The sequence below is a fragment of the Sturnus vulgaris genome, chromosome 2, assembly GCF_052056855.1.
Source record: "Sturnus vulgaris isolate bStuVul1 chromosome 2, bStuVul1.hap1, whole genome shotgun sequence".
NCBI classification, from domain to species: Eukaryota; Metazoa; Chordata; class Aves; order Passeriformes; family Sturnidae; genus Sturnus; species Sturnus vulgaris.
The window spans coordinates 5,202,869-5,228,427 of record NC_142244.1 but is presented as its reverse complement, the minus strand read 5'-3'; the positions used below and the strand labels follow the sequence as shown (position 1 = coordinate 5,228,427).

Here is a 25,559-nt window from a genome sequence, read left to right as displayed (position 1 = left end):
TCTCCAGGCTGAGAGGAAAAGAGAGGAAAGGAGGTTTCCTTTCCCAAGAAAGGCTGTTCTTGGGGCAGGAAGGACCAGTGGTGAGAACAAGTTTCCATCTCAGTTTGATGCAGTTTGTGAGAACTGAATCGGCCAGAGCTCTGTGAGGGCATTTTGCTCTAATGTAGAGATCAACATTTCTGAACTGTACTAGTGACTGTCCTGCTCCAGGGACTGTGGAGCATCCCCCGTGTTAGTTATCACTGTTACAGGTCATAATGAGAGAGTGAGGGGCCCTCAACATTAGAAGGACGTGGGCCTGTTAGAGTGAGTCCAGTGGAGGCCATGGAGATGCTCCAAGGGCTGGGGCCTCTTTGCTCTGGAGACAGCCTAGGAGAGCTGGGGATTCAGCCTGCAGAAAAGAATGCTCGAGGGGTCCTTAAAGCCCCTTCCAGTGCCTGAAGGGGCTCCAAGAGACCAGGAGAGGGACTGGAATGATAGGACAAGGGAGAATGGCTTCCCACTTACAGAGGACAGGTTTAGATGGAATATTGGGTAGAATTTATTGGCTGTGAGAGTGATGAGGCCCTGGCACAGGTTGCCCAGGGAAGCTGTGACTGCCCCATCCCTGGAAGTGTTCAAGGCCAGGCTGGACAGGTCTTGGAGCAGTCAGGTCTAGTGGAAGGTATCTAGGCTCATGGCAGGAGATTTAGAACTGGATGAGCCTTAAAAGTCCTTTCCAACCCAAATTATTCTAGGATTTTGTGATAACAGGAAATTGTCTTATTGATATCAGCATCTCCCTTGTAAATGTGGGACAAATCGGGTTAGTTCGGACTAAGTATGCTTTGAAAATAACTGATTGTAGGTGTCCTTCAAAGGTATAGAATAAAATGCAGTTATTTTCTCATCCTGCTTTGATTGCTGTTTGTGTGCCTTATTTGCTATTGCTAAATCAAAATTGTGGAGGGAGTCTTTTAGGATGGTTTTAGTGAAGGCTTTAGGCATGCTGGGTTGGCTTGAGGAACTTGAAAATGCTCAATGGATTAATGAAGGGCATGGGTCTTCAAGGATGTGGGTGTAACTTGCTTTCTTGTTAGTTTAATACTCTTGAAAGAATTGCAAAGTAAACATCTGCTTTTCAGGTGTAACTCTGGGAGATGGACACAGGCATATGAAGATAAGTCATAATATCTATTGAAATAGCTGTTGTATTTGAGCTCTTCCTCTTGCTTGGATGAGGGCTGTCACTACTGTGCAAGCCCACTATTCGCTCCTTCTGGAAGCAAGATTGAGGACTTCAAGGCTTCAAGACTTCTTATAATCACAGTGGTTATTTTTCTTTTTTCAGCTCCTGTTTCCCCAAGAATCTTTAAAAAGTTTTAAAAACCCTTTTGTTGTGGTTATTTCTAAACTCTAATTGATGCTTACTGATAGTCTTTTGAAGTATGAGAAATGAAAGTGATTTTTAGATGCTTAGTTTGGAGGTACCTTATCTAAAGAGCTATTGATACTACAACATGTTTCACTAATGTTGTGGCTTAAGTAAACCCACATAGGTGTTCAGAGCTAGAACAGCTAGCCAGATTCAATAAAACAAAGGCAAGGAACATGTGAAGAGTTCAGTAATCTAAAATTCTGTAATTGCCCCCAAAAGGTATAAACACACACAACTGTTTATATAGCAGCAGGCATTATTTCACTGATCCCCCATAGTTGTTTATATAGCAACAGGCATTATAACAACACTTCCCATTTTCATTATTGCAGTGCTTAGTCATCTGAATCCTTGCCAGTGCTCTGTCATACTCTGAAAAGTCACCCAGGATCTTGTAAAACAATTAACTATGTCATTTTATTAAAACTTCTAAAAGTTAATATTTCTGTCCCAGTATTTGACGTTCTCTGAAAACCTTATGCAAATGCTTGGCTTGTGGCCAGCTCTACAAATTTGATTGAAACAATACTTTTGCTCCTATTTTTCTCTGTAGGTTTTCACATTTGTGGAGCAGATGTGCTTTTGAAATTCTTGATGCTATCAAGAGAAACTCCTCATACAGCTGAAAATAATTCAAAATTGCTTTTGACTGCCTTAATATTGCAAGATCTTTGCATAGTGTAATAGTGGGTTGTGTCCACCTATTGTGTAGGTACAGGTGCTGCTACAACATCAAGAACCAGTTGCCTGCAGTAGGGACTAAGGGAAGTCTGAAATACAACAGAGTTTGGCATAGACTTGAATATTATGCACAATATGTACTTAAGTGGCTGCTATCTTGAACTTTAATAATATATTCTGGTTGTTAGACTGCTTCCACATGGCTTAGAACAAGATGAATATGGCTAGGGAAACTATATGAGAAATGATGAACAGATGAGTTTAGAATTAGTCATTCTGCACTCCCCTCCAAACAAAAAAGATATTTGAGTCCAGTACTCTGTGGTTTCTGGCTGGAAGTAAATGTATATGCGTGTGTACCATTAGTTATTAAATACTGTTGCAGGAATTAGGACAGGAAGGGGACAGTTGTTCTTTGCACATAAATGGAGGATATAATTATTTTTCTTAAGAGCAGGCCTAGAGTGGCAAACCCTCTAATTTTGATCTTGAGTGCACCCTACAATTACCCAGAGATAGAAAAATAACTAAATAATTTCTTTTTAAGCCAACTTAATTGAAAAACTTCAGTAGTCCTAGCATTTCTTATGGACTTTGTAGGAGAGTAACTGAACTTTTGTAGGTTTGTATTTTAGTTAACAAATGATGTATCTCTACTGGTAGATTTTATGGATGAAGATTATGCTATGGAATTGTTACCTTTAGGAAGGCAGTAAGCTTTTCTGTTGTCTAACATGATTTTAGGTCATGATTTTTAAGTCTAACAGTCCAGCTGATGAAATAAATCCTTGGAAACTGTTTGATTGGCAGTAGACTAGAGATGTTCAGGTTGGAGCTGGTTCAGTGTTGGGTACAGACACTTTCCAATGTAAGTTCAGACCATTGCAGAGAAGGAAATACAAGGTAGAAACTGGAGCAGCTGAATATTATTTGCTCTCATCTTAAAAAGTGTAGAATAATTATGCCTATTTTGTTACAATTTAACTTTAGTTTTTTGTGCCTAACCTACAGCTAATGCTATGGTTTTGGTAGTACTAGTCTTTTGAGGAAATTCAGTCTTTAAACACTTTCTTATAAAGCTAATCCAAGCTTTTTAAGAATAAATCTACCCTTCCCTCTGAGAACATTGTTTTAAATGCAGTTTATTTTAACACTTATGGTCTTCTGTGATGTTGGAATATATAGGTATAAGAGAAAATACCCACTGGCATGATTAGCTGGTCTTCTGTAGAGAAGTTGGCCTTAAAGTAAATGTATTATTCTATTTCTTCAGAGTGCTCCATACAGATAATTTTTAAAGTTCTTCTGTCTTGAACTGTTCCTAAAATATGATGCATCTTGTCTCCTTTATCTTGTTTCTGTGAAGTAAGTGATGCTAGTAACTAATACGAGAGCAGCACTTGGAAAAACAAAGCTGTGCATAGGAGCTGAATATTGGTATGGAAATCAGAATTAATATTTTATCACTGGAACATCATTAATAATTTACTCAGTCTTGTGGAGAGTACATGGTCTTCTATGTGAACACAAATCTTGGATGCCTCTTTACTCCACTTAAAACAGGCACGTTTTCTTTGGATGGCTGGGTTTATAGAAACAATGTCCTGAATATCCTGGAGAAACAATCTAAACTTTAAAATCTTAAATGCTGCTTTTGAAAATTATTGCATTGGAAACTTAGTGTGGAGATGGGTGACTTTTAATAGCAGCAATTGAAATTCGAACTGTTTCTTAGGAACAGCACATGGTTACCTCTGTATGCTCTAGTTTTCATGCCCTTTTAATTCTCATGAGCAAAGCAGCTTCTCCCTACATTTTTCTCTTTTTAAAGTTTGATTTTGATGTTACAAAGTACTTGTGTGAATCCTACTGTAACAGGTCACAGGGAATCAGAGAATGGTTTAGACTGGAGCAGACCTTAAAGATCATCCAGTTCCACCCCCCTGCCATGGTTAGGGAAACCTCATCTAGATCAGGTTGCTCCAAGCCCCATCCAGCCTGGCTTTGGGGCTCCATCCTTCCAAGCCTGGGGCAGCCTCAGTTTCTGTGGGCAACCTGTGCCAGGGCCTCGCCACCCTCACAGCCAAGAATTTCTTCCCAACATCTAACCCGATCCTCTGTTAGTTTGAAGCCATTCCCCTTTGTCCTGTTGTTTTAGGCCCTTGTCCAAAGTCCCTCTCCAGCTCTTCAAGCCCCTTTAGGTACTGGAAGGGGCTCTGAGGTCTCCCTAAAGCCTGCTCTTCTCCAGGCTGAATAGCCCTAGCTCTTCCAGTCTGTCTCCAGAGCAGAGGTGCTCCAGCAATCCTTAGTGTATCTCCATGGTGTCCTCTGGATTCAGTCATTATGACTGTTGTTCAGTGCCTTACTATTTATTGGATGAGATGGAGTAACTAGCCCTGCATGTGTGGTGTTGGATGTTAAAAAAATTAAACTTAAGGGAAGGTGTATGAGAAATGCTTTGTGGACTGGGGAAAGTCTTTACTAATTTTTTTTTTTTTTACATTGTCAGAGTTTAAGGAGAGGAGGAAGAGGAATTCTGTTCTTTTAAGTAAAAAAACTTGTGTTTTAAGGTCCCTTCGCCTTCATGTTCTCATTTGTTTGGTGGTGTACCTGTAGTGGCCTGCATCATGCAGCAAAGCAGAGATTCCTTTGTCACGGTACTTGAGACTACTACAGAATTATGTGAAGCAGGAGTTAACCTTTGCTGCATTAATGGAGTGATAATTTTGGATCCAGACTAAAACCCAATTTATCAGCTGGTTTTTGTATGTTTCTTTCTGTCCCTAGAAGGCAAATGAGTTTTTCAGCGGTTTCTGGAATTGTAAATACATCAGCAGCAGCTTGTATTGATGCAGACACAAGGCAGTATTGCTTTGCTTTTAATCTGTTACAAAGCCAAAATAGTATGCAGTTTGTGAAGTTAAATGAATTTTTCTAGAGCTTTCATGAAACTTGCATCCTGACTTTACTTAATATGCATGTCTACTCTTGGAAATCTGAAAATATCTTCTAGTAGAAGCAGTATTTTGCTCATGTTTGGATGCTGGGGTCTCCCATGAATTCTTCTGATCTTGACTGTTGCAGAGATCCCTTAATCCACCTTATTTTCATGCTCTGAAACCTTAAAATGTAAGAATGACTAGAAAAAGGGGTATTCCGTGAACTTTTCATTGTTGGAGGAGGAACAAATGTGACGTTTTTGAGGTTTGTGGGATTTTTCTTCTTTATTTCTTTTGCTTCAGGCTAGTTCTCCGGTTAACCAAATCCACTATAATCCCATCAGGAGAATGTGGTGATGGTTTTGTAATTTATATTGTACGGTTGTCTTAATCCAGGTTCTGTCACTGTAGCAGAAAATATGAACCCAAGCCCACCATATGATTTGGCTTTGTCCATATGGAAATAATAAACTGTAATAAATGGCCGGCTGTTGTACAATGCGGTACTGAGGGTGATTTTCTTCCAAAGTAATTTTTCTTTCTGAAACTCAGACAAGCATAAAAATCATTCCCAATTTCAGGAGTCTTTTTCTCTGAAAAACTGCTTATTTGGAAGACGTCAAAAATTTTTGAAACTTAAGATACTTTCCTGCATCTTACTGTCAGGAATTATGGAAACAGGTGTGCGATTCTAAACAAAAGAAATTTAACTTTGAGTGGGATTGTTCCATGTTTCAGCAAGTAGCTCTATGAGCACTAAATTTGTGCAGCTACTGTGTGTGCCTGTATTGGATCCAGCAGAGACTTCTAGAGTGTGTTAACATATGCTGAGAACTGCTTATTAAATTGATAGTGCATCATTCCAGTAGCCTTAGAGATACTGGAATGAAGGGTGTTGGGGTTTTTTTCATGTTTTAACCACACAAGGGATAAATTTCTCTGCAAAGTTTCCCTGAAATTTTGAGATTCAAACTTGAAAGACAGACTTTTTTCCTTTCCATGTGCTGTTTTCTTCAGAGGTATTTTTAATTTGGTGACTTGTTAAACACGGAGTTTTATCATTCTCAGCAGTCAGTTTTGTCATGTGGATGACATAAGAACAACTTGTAGGAGTCAATATTCAGGTTAAAGTATGTCAGTGTTTAAAGCCTTTCCCTTCCCTAAGTAGCATCTGATTTGAGTGCTGGATTTAATTATGGTACTAGTAACAGGAGTTTAAATGCTGATATAAACTGTGTAAGGAGCACAGATATTGATCAGCTGTGTGACAATAGTATTTTTACTCAATGATGTTAGTATACTAATTCCATTACTGGTTCCAGTATACACTGATACACTCAGACTGACAAGTACACACAAATAAATATTTGGAATTCATTAATATAGAACATTGTGATGGAATTTGGTCTCTTCCCATAAAGGCCATGTTTTTATTAAGCTGTGAGCCTGCTCTCCTGTTGCAGATAGTAAATGGAGAAAGTGTAAGGAGGTTTAAGAGTTAGGTTGTCCCAGTTCTTGGGTGAGTTTTCTAATACAAGTAGTAAATTGAACATTTTCTTAAGGGGAATAAATATCTTGGAACTGCTGGATAATCATCCTAAACTTTCTAGTAACTTAACTGAACATGATGTTATATTCTTTGGGATTTGGAAAGCTGTGCTAATTTTTAGGATTTTTTTTTTCTCTTTTTCTAGCTTAGATACCAGTATGGGCTGAGTACTCCAGATCTAAGGCAAACTCTTCCTAACCTGAAAAACTTCATGGAGCTTGGGCTAATGGTTAGGTGGTAAGTATTTATTTTTTGTAATTTTAAAGAAAGAGGTGGGTGCTACAGAAAAAATTGAAGGTAAGGGTTTGTCTCAAACAAGCAGCTCCTCTTCACAAGCTTAGTGAGATTATGACCTCTCCAAAATACAGACCGTGTAACTGTCCACAACATTCTACTGTTTTCTTATGGTCTTACAAGTTCTTTCATATGATGGGCCCACAATCCTTCTCAGAGGTTGATGTAGCAAGGGAACTGTGTTTGAAAAAACAATACTGTTCACCGGAGGGAGGTGAATTAATTCTTGTCTTAAGACTGTATCTAATATTTGGTAGCAGGTGCACCTTCTGTATCAAACTGCTTAAGCAGAACATCTCATAGCCTGGGCAGTCCCTGACTGTAATTCAAGTGAGCTGCATAGGAATCTGAATGATAAGCAAAACAACCTCCCTGTAGTATAATTACTGCTAATGAAAATAGCTATTGCATGTTCAGCGTTGTTGCTAAATGAGAAGCTGCATTAATAAATAACTGAAGGTTATAGTATCTTCCAGGGAAATCCCGTGTACTTCTGTTCTGATTCGCTCTGCAGGATTCAGACTCATCTTCTACTGACTGCAGAAAATCAAGTCAGACAGGTTTCTATGTTTTAAGGCTGAAGGTAGTTTAGGTTTACCTTGCAGCAGTTGTTTGAGCAGGAGGCTTAACCAATTCTCCTGAAACGGAGGTGAGCTTTACTAAATGTGAAGCACAGCTTACTACCCAGTGTATTTCAACAGGTGATAGATGGTTTGTATTCACACAGCTTTAATTTATACTCTTTCAATTGTGTGCACTCATGCAGTCTCTTGCTTTAAGCAATTATTTTGTCCTGCATTCTCCTCTTATCACAGAATCATAGAATGGTCTTGTTTTCCTGACTTCTTAACTCTCATGAACAAAGCAGTTTCTTTTCCTGACATTTTCCTCTTTTTAAAATTGATTTTGATGTTAAAAAGTGCTTGTGTGAATCCTACTATAACAGGTCACAGGGAGTCATAGAATGGTTTGTGCTGGAAAGACCTTAATGATCATCCAGTTCCCATCCCATGCCATGGGCAGGGACACCTTCCACTAGACCTGGTTGCTCAGAGCCCCATCCATCCTGGTCTTGAACACTTCCAGGGATGGGGCAGCCCCAGCTTCTGTGGGCAGCCTTTGCCAGGGGCTCACCACTCTAACAGGGAAGAATTTTTTCCCAATATTCCTTCTAACCCTTCCTCTGGCAGTGGAAAGCCATTCTTCCTTGTCCTGTCATTCTAGGCCCTTGTCCAAAGTCCCTCTGGAGCTCACTTGGAGCCTCTTTAGGCACTGGCAGGGGCTTTAATGTGTATCTGGAGCGTTCTCCCAAGCTGAACACCCCCACCCCCACGTTGCTCTTTGGAGTCTTGTCTAAGGAAAACAAATGTAGGAGTAGAAAAAGCTTCCTCTTTAAGCAATACTGTAAAAAGTGTTGCTTGATGGAAATTCAACTCAGCCAACAGAGGAAGTAAATAGGTCCTGAGAAAAGGAAGCTCAGCCTCTTATGCAGTTTTATTCTGTAAGTAATTTCAGGCACAGCTGAAAAGATTCTCCCTGCTTTTGCTTTTTCCTCTAGCAAGATGCATAAAGAAAAGCCTTTTTCATTGGGAAAATATCACTGTGAGTTTTCGTGTTGTATCCATCACAATAGTGTAAAAATCCTTAGCTGATGTGTGGTCCCCTCAGAAAATCTGAAAATGAAAGGCCAGACTGTGACATCTGTAGCCCTTCTGTCTGCTCATCAGTAGAGTGAGAGGGGTGCAGGTCATGAATGTCTCCTACAGTCTTGAATAAGCAGAAGTGGATTGACACTGGAACACGTGAAATGGGAATAATTCTCAGTGTGAATACCTGTTCTTCCATTCTGGCATGTGCTATCTCTGAAGAGCTGATCTGGAAACTTTAGTTATGCCTTGGAGGTTTTGCCACTGTACAATCCTGTTGTTGTTTTCTATAGGTGATGCACAACCATTAACATAACAAAGCACATTTTTTTTGGCTGGATAATATTTCCATCTAGGAATATTAAGCTTAGTTCTTTGGGAGTATCATATTCCATTCTTCTCCCCATGGATGTCTATGCCTCATTTCCTTCTCACCTCCAGAACTTGTATGAATAGTTGTTCATTTTTAACTTTTTTTTTTTTTTTTTTAAATGATGGTTCCAAACAATGCTTCTTAGTGCTTCCTAATAATATAAATGGAAATGAGGCTTTACAGGGAGTCTGTCTTGAGGGGAAAACTGGCTAGACTTTCATAATTGGGCAGAATACAGATGTCTGCTGTCCTGTGGATAATACCTGATTACGAACATTGAAACAAGCAGAAAAGCCACTAGCTGTTAAAGCTAATATTTGACGGAGTTTTTTGTTTTCAGGTTACTGTGAGTCATCTGATACCCTCTGACACAAACTGTAGTCAGGAAAATATTTCCAGGTTATTCTTCGTTTGCAGGATAAGAGCAGGAAGACAAGAGGTTTTCTTATCCTTATATTCACTTGCACTGCCTGATTAGTTTGGTTCTCTTGCTGTTCTTCACTTTCCTTTCTGAGCACTGTAGCTGAGTTTTTCTGAATTTGCGTTCTGTCACCACCATAATCATTACCATTTTAGACTAAAAAGAAACCCAAAAATTCCTCCATGGCTTTTGTAGATGAGCTCACCTATTTCATATATCTATCAGAGCAAATTTGGCTGTAAAGTCTCTGCTTCAGTCTTCTATCAGTTCCCCTGTTTTGCCTGGAGCTCTGGGCTAGCCTTTGGCCCTTTGAAAGGTCTGCAGAGTCCAGTGTCTGCATCAAGGTTTAGTGGCTTGTTCCCTGTGCCTGGTGAGATTTGTGTTGTTTTGGTTTCATAGGCATTACACTTAAATGATTAATACATGTTTTCACATCCTAACTTGTGTGATTTATTGCAGCAAGCTTGCAGGTCTACAAGCTCTGCTTCCATATTCATCTCTCTCCTGGTACCAATATCCTGCTATGTTTACTTTTGTCCCCCGAATCTTTCCTGTTTCCTTTTGGGAATACATCTCTCTGTTTTCAGTTTTTTAGTCCTGGAGTTTCACTAGCTTCTAGAAAAGTAGCTCAGTTTTTTAGGTTAGCTTTTGTGGATGCAAAAAGCCCTATGCAAATTTTGTGTTAAATTCTTTTTCTTGTGAGCAGGCAGTTTATTCCTGCATTTGAGACCTAATCATAGAAAGGTTTGGATTGGAAGGGACCTTAAAGGTCATCCAGTTCCACTCCCTGGCCAACGGGCAGGGACACCTTCCACTATCCCAGGTTGCTCCAAACCCCACCCAACCTGGATTTGAACACTTCCAGGGATGGGCCAGGCACAGCTTCTCTGGGCAACCTGTGCCAGGGCCTCACCACCATCACAAGCAAGAATTTCTTCCTAATCTCTAATCTGAATCTCCCCTCTCTTAGTTTAAAACCGTTCCCCCTTGTCCTGTCCCTCTCTGACTCTTTAAAAAGTTGCTCTCCCTGTTTTTCATAAGTCCCCTTCAAATTATCACTATCGTGTAGCCTCTACATTTTTAACATAGTTTTATTTCTTTTTGCGTGTTCGGATTTACCTTTCATGAGTTTAGGCTCTTTTGATCATGGTCGCATTAAATCAAGAGACTCTGACTCATTTTCTCTCCTATTCTTCAGCCCTTTTTTTCCCCACTCTGTAGCTTTTGAGGGAGGATAGTATTTGTAATTAATAGAAAGTAAAGAACATGCTGGCAAACCTTAGCAGTCCAGCGAGAAGATTTTTTTCTTAAGTGAACAGGCAGTAGATTTATCTAATGCTGGCAAATACAAGAAACTCCTTTGGAATGGCTGGTCTGTAGGCAGGGAGGTGCCCTTTTGAGCTGCATTTAAAGGCTTTTCTCAAAAATATTTGAGTGCCAAGGTTTAAATTTGTGTTTTGAGGCTATGTCTTGATTAATATACTGCTAGCATCAAGAGGAGCCCAAAACTTCTTAGTTCTGAAAACTCTGGTGGCTTGATTTATGAAGATTTCGTTTTTTTAAAATGTGTTGCAGAATTTTTTAGCTGCCGAAAGATGCAGTTTCATCTTAACTTCATATTGGCAGCCTTCCTATTGCTATTGTACATTATTTAACCAGTAATCTCTAAGAAGGTGAGAAACTATTATTGCTTTTTAGCACAGTTGACATGATATTGGCTCTGAACTGCTCATGGAGCTTCAAGCATTTCAGATGGCTATAAACCAACTAAAACACCTTCATTTAGTATTCTTACTGCTATGAGGTCATAGTTTGCAACACAAAAAGATCAAAAATGGTGTTTAGGTTTTTGTGGTTTTTTTAAAGCATTCTCATAGCAAAGAGCTGTAGCTGTGGATTTTGGCTTTTGGCCAGGCAATCAAAATTTAGTATTTTGTCCAGCTGTGATCCAGTAATGTTCCTCACAGGAAACATTTTGTGGGGAGGAAAAGATACATATTTGAGCCTGTAAATTGTATTTTGTCCCTCATATTGCTTTACAGTTTCTCTGAGCCACTTGCAGACAGATAAAATAATCATAGGTGAATCTGACCAAAGAAATGTTTTAGCAAAAATGCAACCAGAATATGTTCATTAAGAAAATAATTTCAGAAATGTTTGTGTCTTTGCTTCAGTCACTTTATCTCACGTGTTTACAGTGGGGAGTCTTCCACCTTAGGGCTACAAATGCTCAAACTGACTGTTTATTAACTAGAGAAAATTAATATTTTTGGAGAAAATTACAAATGACAAGGCTACTTTGTTATTTTTCTGCCAGAAAAACTTAGAGCTGAAGTCAGACTGTTAGAATTGGCTTTTGAGATTTGGATGCAATTGAAACATTGAAATTGGTGACCTGAGGCTTCTCAGGTTTTGTTTTTGTTTTTGTTTTTTTGGTTTTTGTGTTTTTTTTTAATTTAGAAATCCTGCTTTCTGACAGGAACTGTACATACCCGTATGCGCAACCAGTTCTAGTGACCTCCAGCCTGATGACTAAAAGTCATTAGGGCCCTGATGACCATTAATCAAATCAGTTTTTATACTCCACAGGTCACAGGCCATTCTTTTTGGACAGACATCCACACCTGTCTGCTGTCTCAGGAGACCAACCAAGGGATTGTTGCTGGAAGCTGAATCAGCCCAGCCTGAGAAATTCAGCTCAAGGCTGTGCCTTAGAGTAAAGGACTGTGCTCCTGCAAGCCAAGCCCTTCTCACTCGGGACAATACCTGAGAGTCTCCAAAGTTTCTGAGTAACTGGATGATAGTTTTCTAACATTACTTTCTTTTTCATATGTATTTATATATTTTTATTAATTTCATGAGCTGTGAAGCTCAAAGGACAAGGGACAATGACTTTAAACTGATGGAGGGTGGGTTTAGTTTAGCCATTAGGAAGCCATTCTTCCCTGTGAGGGTGAGGAAGCCTGGCACAGGCTGCCCAGAGAAGCAGTGGCTGTCCCATCCCTGGAAGTGTTCAAAGCCAGGTTGGATGGTGCTTGGAGCAACCTGGTCTAGTGGAAGGTGTCCCTGCTCATGGCAGGGGGATTGGAACTAGATGGTCTTGAAAGATGCTTTGAACCCAGATCCTTCTGGGATTCTTTCTCTGGACTTTACCTTGATGTGAATGCTGTGAATTCCAGTAACAATACAGCCTCAAGGAAAACACAAATGGAATAGAAACCCTCCATCAGCTGCTTGTTTTCATAGGTATTAATAGCAGCTTTATATTTCTGAGCTCTGTGCCTCTGTCTAAACATTACTTTTGAACTAAAACCTCAGTATGACTTCCATTCTTACTTGGAGGGAGGTGATGGCACAGGAAAAGACATAACAGTTTAACCAACTGTACCCAGATCCCTTATGGATTTGTTTTACTTGCCTGCAAGACTGAGACCATTGTTCTACTTAAAAGTCTATAGAGAGCTATTTATCTTCTCATGTTTGCCTTGTAGACACTTGTCACTCAGCCCGAGCTTGTTGCCTAGGTTGCCCCCTGTGATCAAGAAGAGGTATCCGGGGAGGATGACTTTCCCACTGATATAACTGGCTCTCAAATAGGGGATTACCACCCTTTTCTCATTTTCCTTCTCCAGTGACTGTGGAAGGCGCCCAGGCAATTAACTCTTGATTGGGTCATCTCCAAATCCCTTCATACATATTCACTTCTATCTAGATGCCTTAGGTAATATTTGATAAGCAAATAAACCATACTATTGACTTCATTCCTCCATTCTCAGATTTGGGATGTTTTTATTCCTGTATTTATTCCTGACTGAAACTCAACCCATCCTATTCATATTTATTGGTAACAATGGACAGTTTCTGAACTCTGCCTTTATATTTCTCCAGCAGCTCAAAATCTGGTTTTAAAGTCGTAAGGTCCATTTCAGTGCATGTCAATCAAGGAATCTGGCTGCAAGCACTTTTTGATCTAATACATTAGTTTGAATATCTGCAGAATAAATGGGGATAATTCCTGCTTTACTGCCCTATGGGGCAGCCCTTATGTACTCTGCTTACTGAGAAGTTATTTTGTAGATGAGAGAGATAAACAACTTACTACTGCTACACTTAGGTATACTCTTGGTATAGATCATTCTGCCAGTACAATTTAGTAAGGAAGGGAAGATTTTTTTTTTTGGCTGCTGAGCTAAAGAGGTATTGTTCAGGCATATCTAACATGTTAGCTTGAGTAGCCTTGTCCTAATAACCTCTTAAAAAACTCTCCTGGTCCTGCAAACTAATTAATTTCTCACCCATTTTCCTGTAAGGTCTAGTTTTACAAGGGAATGTAAGAATGTTTCTTTTGAGGGGGAATTTAAATTTATACACCCACTGCAACAATTTTTAAAGCTGTTTTTCTTGTTTCTAGACACCTTGGTTTTCATGTTAGTTTACTCAGATACTTAAATTTCTTCTGCATCATAAAAGAGTTGCTGCTGTGCCTAAATTGAGCTGATTAAGTTTTGCTGAAGAATCACAGAATATCCTGAGTTGAAGGGACACAGATATTGTCATGTCCAACTCCTGGCCCTCACAGGACACTCCAGCAATTCCACCCTGTGCCTGAGAGCGTTGTCCAAACACTTCTTGAACTCTCACAGCCTTGGGGATGTGATCACTGCCCTGGGGAGCCTGTTTAGTGCCTGACCACACTCTAAGGAAAGAACCCTTTCCTGAAAACCAGCGTTAATCTCCCCTGACACAGCTCCAGGCATTCCCTTGGGTCCTGTTCCTAGTTACAGGGAGCAGAGATTGGAGCTGCTGCTCCACTGCCCCTTGGGAAGAAGCTGCAGCCTGTGGGGAGATCCTCAGCATCCTCCAGGCTGAACAAGCCAAGTGACCTCAGCTATTCTGCAGGTACCTTAGGGCCTGCCAATTAGGCAGTCCTAGGCCATACTGAAGTCTCTGTCCTCTAAGGAGTCCAGTGTAAGTTGAATTAATTTGAGCAAGCTTGAGACACAGCACAACAGTTAAGAGGTATTACTCCCTCAAGACAGCAAAGAGACTTTCCCTTTGGGTTTGATCTCTCCTAGAATTACTTGTGTTTTGTACAACAGTGTGCCTCTGCAACTTCAGAACTTCAGACCTACTTTCTGCTCTTCTTTCCTTCCATATCCTTCTCATCTGAGGTGGCACTTATTCTTGCATGGTCTTGCATCTTGGCCTGCAAGGTGATGTATTCAACAGGATGGTCTTCTCCAAACCCAAGCATAGGCTGTTCAGGCCACTGTGTTTGTAACTTGTCTGGGCTCAATTCTGACTGTTTATGTTCCAGGCAAGAGTTTTTATCACAATATTTTTCCACAATATTGTGGAAAGAGTAGATAGTTATGTCACTATTTTGACAAACATACATCACTGAAATCCACAAGGTACAGCTTGAAATTCTTCCTGAATTAGGTTTTAGTGTCCTAAATACCTATTTTAACCTGTGGATGATTGAATAAAACACAGAGAAGGGGCCGAATTTCCTATAAACCTTCTAGTCATTCTGCCTAGAAGGGGAGATAGGAAGCCCTCACTGCTATATGAGGTGTTAAAGATCTGATGCTTTGACATCAAACTATTCTTTTACTTTGGGAACAATACAAGTGTCCTATACTGTAACTTCTGTAGCTGCCACAGAGACTGTTCCTGCTGTTGCTGTGGAAGTCTCTTGGTGAACCTGAACACAAACTGTTGGCAGAAGAGCTAACATGATACATCTCTGTCTCTGCCATCCATTGCACATGAGGGGAAAAAAGTTATCCTTCCAGTAAATCTTATATTATACCTAGTCCTGGAGTTCTTTTTTAATTTTTTTTTGGTTGGTTGGTTTGGTTGATGGGGGACTTGAAATTTTTTTAAAATTTAAAAAAAAATTTTATTTCAAATGTGGGAATTGTTTCTCTGGATTGCAGCCCCCCTTGGTTCTGATTCAGCAGGAATATATTTCCACTTTCTGACATCTTGACGGAAGGCAAGCAGAATGATTTTTATCATTGCTGTTTCAGGGGGTATAGCACTGGAAATAGTTTTTGGGAATGGCCCGTTTCTTTTGGAAAGGGATGGCAATCATAGAATCATTAAGGTTGGACAAGACCTCTAAGATCATCAAGACAAACCATTCCCTAGGCCAAGGCCACCACTGACCCATGTCCCCAAGTGCCACATCCACACATCTACAATAGGTGGCCCTTGAGTTTGAAAAGGAGCTCCTGTGGGAATGGTGTCCACCCCATCTTCTTTGCACACTCACTGTTTTAAATGCTAATGGGCAACTGATTTGTCAGATAGGTCCAGACCTAAAAATAAATTATATACAGCTCATTCTAGAGCTGCAAAAAGCTCAAAACTCACTTGTCTGGAGGCTCCTTTTTGTACTCCTCCAGGCTTGAATAGACTTAAGCTGCTCTTAGCAGAAAGAATAGTCCCAGCCTGTGCTTTGGGCTCAGTTCTTTAAAGAAGAGGGGAGAAGGAAGTCCAGTTCTGTTGCACGGAGCCACTGACTGTCCTTTCTGTGGCTCAGGGTGGGACATGCATCTTGCCACATCTCTGTGATAGCACATGGAAATCACCTTATTATACACTGCCCAAATAAGAGAGAGAGAATTCAGCTCTGCAACCTGGGTGTACCTATAATGGGGAAGGCAGCAAAGCTTTAGGTCTCTTGAACTGAAAAGCACCACCTACTTCTTTGCAAAGTGTCCTATAATTTGAGTAGTGATCTGTACATTCAGCCGTAATTTGTCCTGGGCAATTAGTTCACATAAAAATGGGATGATGTGTCCTTTGACCCACCAAAGTGTCTTGAATATCTGTCTTTGTGAATATTTGCACATCTTGGAATTTGGGTAAATTCCTTGAATTTGTCATTTAACTGTAAGATAAACAGAATCTCAACAAATAAGTGATACAGAGTATTCATTTATTTTTCTGAATAAAGACAGAAAGTACTAAACTATGGGAAGGAAGGGCGAAACAGACCATCCCTAAAATATCTGCAATGCAAATTGCCCGTGTACAGTTCACAAGTCTCCTGCTGCAGATTCTTGTGTTTGTCATATTACATCATTCTGAAAATAAATGGTTGATGCTGTAGGGCTTGGTTGAAAGACAAAGGTGTAAAAGCTTTGTGGAGTTTGCATTCAAGAGGTCTGAAACAGCTGTTGAAATCTAAGAAGAAAGTTGATGTTTTTGCTGCTGCCTTCATGTGTGGCCCTTACCTTACCCTTACACTGTCTGCAACTGTGTATTCTGAAAACCAGCTTCTCCTTAAGGTGATTTGAAGGTTTTGTGGAAGCCCTATAGATGCATTTAGGGGCAGCCTGGGAGGAGGTAATATGGGAGAGGAAATTCACTGGCAGTAGTACTACTCACTGCCCTCCCATGGGGATGCTTATGAGGGACTTAGTGCAGTCTACTTTATTCTATTTATAAAGGGGAGCAAAACAAGAAAGGTAATGTGGAAAAGGATCTGTGGTAGAGATTACTCCTAACTGCTGTTTCAAGATGTGGTGGCTTCAGTTCAAAAACTGGGCAGAAACACCAATTAAGTGTTGTGGTTTTGATTCGCCAATCTGAATTTCCGAGTCAATACACCAATTAATGTAGTGGACGTAGTGCTGGCCAAATGCCAGTGCACCCATTAGAATAATTTACTCATTTTCTGCTGTGAGTTAAGGGTTAGGAGGAGAGCAAAGCAGGCTCAAAACTTTAAAGAGTATAAAGAAAACTTTATTAACAGCACTAAAAGGAAAAAAATAAGAAATCAGAATAAACCTTCAGAACACTTCTCCTGCTGCCACATTCTCTTTTCTTTCCCACTGACAACGTAAAGAGACAAAACCTGGGACTTTCAGTCAGTTTACCACCTGTATAATAGTCTTTCTTCAGTTCTCTTAGGGAGAGGAGTCTGTCTGCCATGCTATGAGACTTCTCCACAAGAAACAGTTCTCTCGTGGCTTCAGTATCACAGCGAAGCAGCCCCTTGGGAAAGGAAAACCTTTTCACAGTGTGAAAGTTCCTCCCCTCAGCTTACAGCTTTCATGGGCCGTGTCAACTTATGGGGTACTATTTTAAGGATGAGCTGTTCTAGCATGAAAGCAAAAGTTCTCTTCATCCATCTCTGGAAAACAGAGGTTTCCTTCTTCTATTCCTGGGGCAAGGTTTCTCATTTCTCTCATGTCTTTCTGTTCAAGCTACTTCAACACCTGCTTACTTCAGCATAGGTGCTTCTGCTCACGGCTGTGGCTAGAACACTACATCCCCCCGGTGCGTTCCAGGAGTTGCAGGGAAAAAATATAAGTCTGATGCATCAATTATCTCTTCACCACAGCCTTACAAGAGAATTTCAGCCCAAGACTAAGGCTCCTCAGTCTCCTCCCATCTAGAATTTGACTCCCTCTTTACTGACCTCAGTGTACATGTTGTTTCCTCTATCTGTCTTCACCCTTTCCTTTTTCCTGATTCGGGAGAGAATTGGTGTTCACTTGTTCTCAAGCTTTATCAATTGAAGCTGATTTTTATAGAGTTCTGCAGTGCTGGAAGGTTTATCTCATCCAGGCTCTGCATCAGGGAAATCACTCACTGTGCCTCTCGCTGCTGCTCATGTGGTCTCCACTGACACCATGCGAGTCACACTGGCTGCTGGTGCCACCCCCCACATTGTCTTCACAAGGGGTGCCAAAAAAAAAAAAAAAAGCTGCCTTCACTGCTTTTGTCCTTCTGTCCACAGCATGGCTGGCTAAAAGCAGCTAAGCAAACAAAGTTCATTGCAAGCCATGCCAAGATAGCCATGGCCGTCCGGCACTGCTCCGTCCATGCCAGTTTCAAGCAGGCCTGGGCACGTGGCCACTCCCAGCCTCAGGGCCACCTCCAGCACTGCCCTCGGGGCTACTCCTGCATCTGGTCCCAGCCACACCTGGCTTCTGGTGTTGGGATGGCCTCTGGCAGCATGGTCCAGCAGTGCCGCTGGAAGAAAGGGCCTGTGGGCTCCGCTGGGAAGGGGCCAGTGCCCAGTAATCTGTTCAAAGGCCAGAAGCAACAGAGCTTTTCACGGGCTTGCCCATCATTACATGTGTTTTCACAGAGGCATATCCAGCTCTTTTAAGTGTTTTTATCAGGTGTCAATCTTCAAAACTAGTCAGCTGATTAGTTCTGCCTGGTCCCCACAGGGAACCAGTCCCAGAGCCCGTGGACTCCCTCCCCACCTAAAAACCACACAATCTGTTAAACCACAACATGAGATTTTGTGTCAGACAAAACCCAAAATGTGTCAGGCCTTGGGCAGAAGGAGTTTCTTTTAAATGGAGTTTGTGAAGTTTCATACTGACAGTGGTTGAATCTTAGGGTTGTATATTCAGCAAGTCAATAATAGCCCTTTTTTTACCCTTTTTTTTTTTTTTTTTAATTTGGAAGGAAAATGAACCAGCTGCCTATGTTGATGTACAGCATACTATTTGCATATAAGATGGTGATTATAGTTGTATTATAGATATATTGTATATATATATTGATTATAGTATTGAGCGGATGAAGGAGAATTCTCATAACATACCCAAGATGACGTAAAGTGGATTTTCCAAATTATAGAGCTTGAGACAGTGAAAGTGGCCTGTGGAATTAAACAATAAAGTCAGACTTGTAAATTAGGCTTGATTGGTTCATGTTCCTTAAGAAATAGAGGTTGGCATTTGTCCAAAAAGTTTTGGAAGTTCTGGCACAGAAAAGCAGAAGATCTGGCAGGAATAACCCTCTGCAAATAGTGAGGTTGGTGTGGTTTTCTCCTTTGTGCTGCTGTCAGGGAAGTCCACCATTGGATTTTTGCTCATAGAGGATTAATCCCTTATTGCTCACTTTTGAAGAATTTATGATGACCCAATACAGGCCTTAAATATTTAAATATATAGTCAATAGTAATATTTCATAAAGTCCAGCTTGGTCCTATAAAACGGTGTTAACAGTATAAATTAGCATAATGTGATGGTTTCTGGGTGATTGGCTTGCCAAACCATAGAGCTGTGTAAGTGTTCCTACACAACCTCACTGTTTTTCAGTGCAGCTGTCCTCTGGGGTGTCTTCTGTGGTTCATATGGCACTAAACACGTTTGGGGTTTTAGCACTTTGGGATACAAGTTGTTGGCCAAACAGAGCCTGGAGTTGTGATAAAACAGTTGCTTCAGCCTTTGGTTAAACATCTGTATTGCTCATGAGCATGCCTGATGGGTGTGATGTATTCTTTCCTTCTTTCATAGCGATCGACACCATACATCCAGTGCAATTCCCGTTCCAAAGAGACAGAGCTCTAGCTTCGGCAGGTTGGATATTGGTTTTTCCAGCGGGCTTCCTTCTCCAGATAAAGGACTCCGAAAACGAGCCAGCACAGGAAACGAGAGACTACAGTACAAAACCCCTCCTCCTAGTTACAACTCTGCTTTAACACAGCCTGTTGCTGTCACAGCCCGTGTTGGAGAGCTGGATAAAAAACCTGGACCCGTATGTTCTTCCTTGGACACCTCCATGGACTCCTCCAAAAGAAATAGCAAGAAAGGTCAGGACTCATGCAGTAGTTTAAATGGAGAAAATGAAAGCCTAAACAGTACCCAGGACGGGCAGGAATCTTTCCTAGGACGTTCTAGTGCAATAAATGGGGCGTTTCTGCCTGGCGAGTGCTCTGGCACCACGAGCAACGAGCAGCCCTGTGAGTTTCAGCCCGCACTCAACCCCGTGCTTTGCTGCACTGTGGAGCAGGCAGAGGAGATCATGGGTATGGAAGCGACAGGGTTCAGCACAGGAGAGCAGCTGGAAGACTTTAATTCCATCCCAGTGGAACATGCTGTAGCGGTTGAGTGTGATGAACAAGTCCTGGGGGAGTTTGAGGAGTTCTCTCGAAGGATCTGTGCACTGAATGAGAACATGTCCAGCTTCCGCAGGCCTCGTAAAAGCTCGGACAAGTGAGCTCGGACAGGGATTTGACAGCAGACATTGAGGTGAAATCAGTGATCTGAAATAGAAATAAAATTGCACTTATTCTTTATATTAATTATGAAAATAAAAAAGCTAAAGTTGTCCCTATGGTGTTAGACAAATGGACTTGAGCACAATAACACAGGATCATGGTGTATTCACAGCCCAGGTAAATTTTCATTCTGCTTTAAGTCCTTTTATGTCTGGTATTTATAATCTGTTAGAGGTTTTGTGGGGTTTCTTTTCTTGGGCATTGGAATCCATTTATAAAGGCTTTCCTGAAAACAACTTCTAGTGCTGATCAGCCCCTTCTATGAATGTTTGTTAAGTTCTTAATTATTATTTAGAGTTAAATTTATTTTAATCTTTTCAGAAGAAAAAACCCTTTAATTTAAAATACTTTTATGGTAAGATGTCTTTACATTCTCCCATGTACTCCTGTGTTTGCTTGAGCAATGTAGTCAGTATTAGAGAAATACCATGAATTTGTTACAATTCTACAACTTTATTTTGGCTGTGCTCTGTAGCCTTTGAAGTTCTAGTTTGCACTGAGGAGTCTTCAGTTGGTGGTGTGAACTTGCCAGAGAACGAGCACGTGTAAGATTTTTGCAGTTTCCTTGCACCTGGTTAATCAGAAATTATATTTGGGGGTTTTCCCACTCCTCTTTTCCTCCATACTTGCTCTTCCTACCAGTGGAAACCTTGAGGTAGGCACCTCTAAGGTTCTGTGTAATAATCTCAGCCTGACCACTCCCCCACTTAGGTTGGGCACAGATCTCTTTAGTAGAGACTTAATGAACCCAGTACCAACATGGGATTCAGCTGCTACCCTCCAAGGTGTGCAGTGGGGACAGTGTGCCCTGAGACACTTCAGACATCTTCCAAAACACCCAGACTGGGAATGAAGCACTTTGGAATTAGGTGAATGTGTGGAATTGCTCCACCCTCTGTAAAAAGGAGGTGCTTAACATTATTCATCTGAATTAACAGGGGTTTTTTAAACCATCTATACTTTGAGGAAAGAAACTTCCAGTGGTTTTCTGGAGCTGCAGTTTGCTGTTGGGTAGGTTACCACATGTGTTCAGCTGCACTAATGGGAAAGCAGTTTGCAGCCTGCTTTGTGATTCCTGGTATGTGTTTCAGTTTGGATTTCATTGCTCTTGCTTTCTATATTGTATACCCAAGAATCTGGGCTCAGTTGTGAGCTCTGAAATATAAAGGTATATAGCAGAATAAAAATATTTCATCATGCCTGGCTTTTTTTCTCTCCCTGGTTTATGTTTTCTTTTGAGCCCACAACCTAGTCTTTTCCTAACTTCACTGTAAGGCTAGCTGAAATTAACTTTTAAAAAATATGGATATGTATAATCTCAGCTTTCTGTTGTCAAAACAAGGTGTGTTTGTGAGAACCAGTATACATAATAGCACTGTTCTAGAATATGCATTTTTCCAGGTAACGCCTTAATGATTGTATTAAAACTATATTCACATTTCTTCAGTTAGCTTTTAATGGTTGTGTCCACAGTTGAGTGGTGGGATTGAGCCTCTCTCTGCAGCAATTTGTTGGCTTTGGTCTGTCCCAGGATGATGTGCTAGATGAGAGCACTTGGAGACCTTGATTTTGAGACACTGAACATGATTTCAGGTGCAAAGTTGGACACATCCATGAGTATCTTCTCCTCTAAATTATCTCCTCTGTTCCAGCCTCATGAAAACTTCCTCAAAGGAAGTGCTGCAGTAGCTCAAAGCACTGCCATCATCTTTGGGAAGGAATAGGTAGGGAAGCTCTTGCTGTGCTTCTTTCAGGTGCTTATTTCTCCCTCCTGCCTAGAGAGGGAGAAATAAACACCTGAAAGAAGAGCACTTCATAGTGATGAGCATAAGATATTCTGTCCTTGACCCTGTACCATCTTCTGATACCAGTATAATTTCAGGTGAAATTCAGTAACTTTAGGTCAGTTTTGCATGCTGTGGGATGGGATCTGGCACGCTCGAGGCAGCACAGGCCTGTTTGTACACACACTCGTGTTCCTGTATAACAGAAAAGCATTAGCTTGTGTGTGATGGGGACTTTTCAAAGCAACCCAAAGAGTAGTTGTGAAGTCACTGTGTTTTGTAGGTGAATATGGAGCATTTCAGCGCAGTTGAGCAACATGTGAAATCAGGTTTGTACAGCATCAGTGGGACTTCTTTTTTTTTTGTTTTATTAGTTGTTTATTTCTCAGGTTGCACAAACCAAATGAAGTCTAGTTCTCCTCCCCAATGTTGTGTTGCTGTTCCTGTTTAACCCCTGTAATTGTTAATGTGTCAAACACTACGGTTGATTTTTGCATCTGTTGCACAAAGCTGCTCAGATGGGCTTTCTATGGACGTATCTTTAGTCAGCCTTAAATTTTCCCTGTGTTTCTCTTCCACTTCTACCACTTTCCATGTAGCAGGTGGTGTGAGGTGGGACAGCATCACAGGGCTGATGAAGCACTGACCAGCTCCTTGTGGCTGTGAGGAAGGGGGTTGTACAGGCTGCAGACGTGTCATAGCTTTCTCCTTTTGGTGTTTATTTTTTTCACCCCCTGTAAATTACTTTGGAAACAGTGTAGTGGAAGAGAAACAAACAGGAGGTTTAAGGATGAGTTATTGGATCACAGTGTGCTTTCAATTTTCAAGAGCCTTTCAGTTCCTGCACAGCTGTGGCACTTAAGTCTGCAAGCGTCTTCAAATGGAGAAAGCATTTCATTGCAATCTCAATCTAATCTCTCATTAGAAATCCTTAAGATTCTTGAGCATATTAGTTTTGGAATATCAGATCCCACTATATTTTTATAGTAAGCACTACAGCATTGGTTTATCCTTGCTTGACCAAGTATTTAAAATAAGCGAGACCAGAATATCCCATAGTAAATGACACATTAAAGCTATGTTGGCAATTGCAGGAAAGCTCGTCTGTCTTTATAAAATAAAACTGATTTGTATCTCGCAACTTGAGTGTTCTTCAATGGCTCCCATGTGTTTTTTTTCTTTATGAGCCTGGTTTAAACCCCAGTGGCTTTCCCAGCCCCAAAACTCCTTGGCTTATTGTTCATCAAATCAATATTGCTTCAGATGTTAATGTTTGGACAAGAAGAGTTGCCTGAAGATCTGACTGCCTTGATGGCTCCAAATCCTATTTCAGGAGAGCTGGTACTGAAGTTCTTTTTCATGCTTCTCCCCAAAAGATGGCATGCACCTGGAAAAATAGCTCCAGCCTGCGTTGGGGCTGGGATCAAGCTGTATTTGTAGATATTTATGGATAGTGGAAATAATTGTGTTCCTTCATTGGGGAAGCATTGCTACTCGTCCAGCACCTTCTGTTATGCCAGCTAATGATCAACATATGTCTGCCCAAAATGCTGATGAACAGTAGTGAACAACAGTCTGTTGCATGAGTCTTGGCAGGAATTTCTCCACAACTCATATGGAGTCTCTGGTGGGAAGCAGTGAAATATGAAGAGCTACAGGGACTCTCCAGTCTTAGGAGTTTTTTTGGGTGGTTTTTTTTCTCCTACCCAGTCTGTCTACCAGCAGAGAGTAAAAACCCAAGGCAACATCTGTATAGTCCAGGAGCTGAAGTGGGAAGATACAGGAGAGAAATTGTACTTTATTTTACAGTGTTGAACAGCATTACTGAAATATAGTTGCATGAAAGCGAAGAATAAAATGGAGGTGCTGCTGGAAGAGTGGACTTAATCTAGGTAAACCTTGGACTCTTCTATGCCTCATTCTGTCACCTTTCTAAATGGCCAGAGAAGGTATGTGTCCTTGCTGTCTGGATTTTGACCTTTTTCAGGTGGAATGGTTTGCATGTACTCTATGTGCTCTGAAATGATCACTTATTTTTATATGGTAAAATGCAACATTGGTTTACAACTTTTCATTAAACAGTATGAAAGCTTTTTTGCCCTAAATAACTGTGAGATGTCAGCTCTGCTGCTGCTCATTTTAGTGGTGAATGTATTGCATTGACTGGCTCAACATTTAATCTGCAGGACTCTTCAGTCTTGCTCTACTAGGTTACTTCATAGAATCATAGATTAGGCTTGGAAGGGACCTTCAACATCATCCAGTTCCACGTCCTGCCATGGGCAGGACACCTCCCACTAGACCTGGTTGCTCAGAGCCCCATCCATCCTGGTCTTGAACACTTCCAGGGATGGGGCAGCCTCAGCTTTCCTGGGCAACCTGTGCCAGGGCCTTACCACCCTTACAGGGATGGATTTTTTCCCCAATATTCCATCTAGCAACCTCTGGCAGTGGGAAGCCATTCATTCTGGTCCTGTCATTTCAGGGCTTTGTTCCAAGCTCCTCTACAACTCTTGTGGAGCCCCTTTAGGCACTGGCAGGGGCTCTAAGTTCTTCCTTGAGCCTTCTCCAGGCTGAAGAATACTATTTCTCTTGGTTTTTTCTCATGCCAGAGCTGCTCCAGCCCTCAGAGCATCTTTAGGTGATGGTGCTTAAACTGTGAGCTGAGCCTGGACTTCTGTGATCCTCTGGCCAGCTGCCTTACGTAGCGTGTTTCTTACATCTGCTAAAAATGAGTTTGCAAATCAGGTTGTATGGTCTCGTCTCAGGTGTTAAGTGAAACCATGGATGAGAACCAATTGGCAACTCCTGAACTGCCATAGCATACTTATGTTTGTATAAAACAGATGTACAAACATAGAACACTCCTACCTGCCTCAAAATTTCATGCAAAATGTGTTTCTTTTTAAAATAGAGCAATAAGGTAGCTCAGTCACTTAAGCTGCACAAAAAGCTCTTAACCTCGAACATTCAGAGTTGGTAGTCACAGAAAAACTGCCAGCTCAGCCATTGTGCTTCTGCCAGGCATGAAGATGTGAGATTGCACTTTGTGGACAGGGTAGGCAGAGGAACTTCTGCTCCTGTTTCTCTCCTTATGCTTCATGCAGCGATGCCTTGGGTTTTAGCTTTTATATTTTTCAATAGATTCTCTACTTGGTGTGTAACTCTGAAACTTTATATTGGGTGTTGGTAAGTTCTCTTCGCAGGGTAGCTAGACAAAACAATCCCTTCCCAGCTAGAGAATCAAGGAAAATTATTACCTAAAAAGCACAAACAATGGTGAAGGGAAGGCGGCAAGCCATGGGCTGAGACTTCGTAACCTGGGGCTGTGGTTGGACAATTGATCCCAATATGTAGATGAGCCAAAACTTATAAATATGTAAAAACTTGTGACTGGGATCCATTTTGGATTTG

General features: G+C 41.0%; 1 protein-coding gene across 1 annotated transcript in view; it reads left to right on the top strand.

Annotated features, from left to right (window-relative positions):
* Window positions 1–21,566, top strand: part of UVRAG (UV radiation resistance associated) — a 92,165-nt gene extending 70,599 nt beyond the window's left edge. Inside the window, exons 14-15 of the mRNA XM_014882053.2 lie at window positions 6,732–6,823; window positions 19,598–21,566. Coding sequence (XP_014737539.2) covers window positions 6,732–6,823; window positions 19,598–20,300 — 795 coding nt within the window. The 3' untranslated portion in view covers window positions 20,301–21,566. The remainder of the gene's footprint in view (window positions 1–6,731; window positions 6,824–19,597) is intronic.
* The last annotated feature ends 3,993 nt before the right edge of the window (window positions 21,567–25,559 follow it).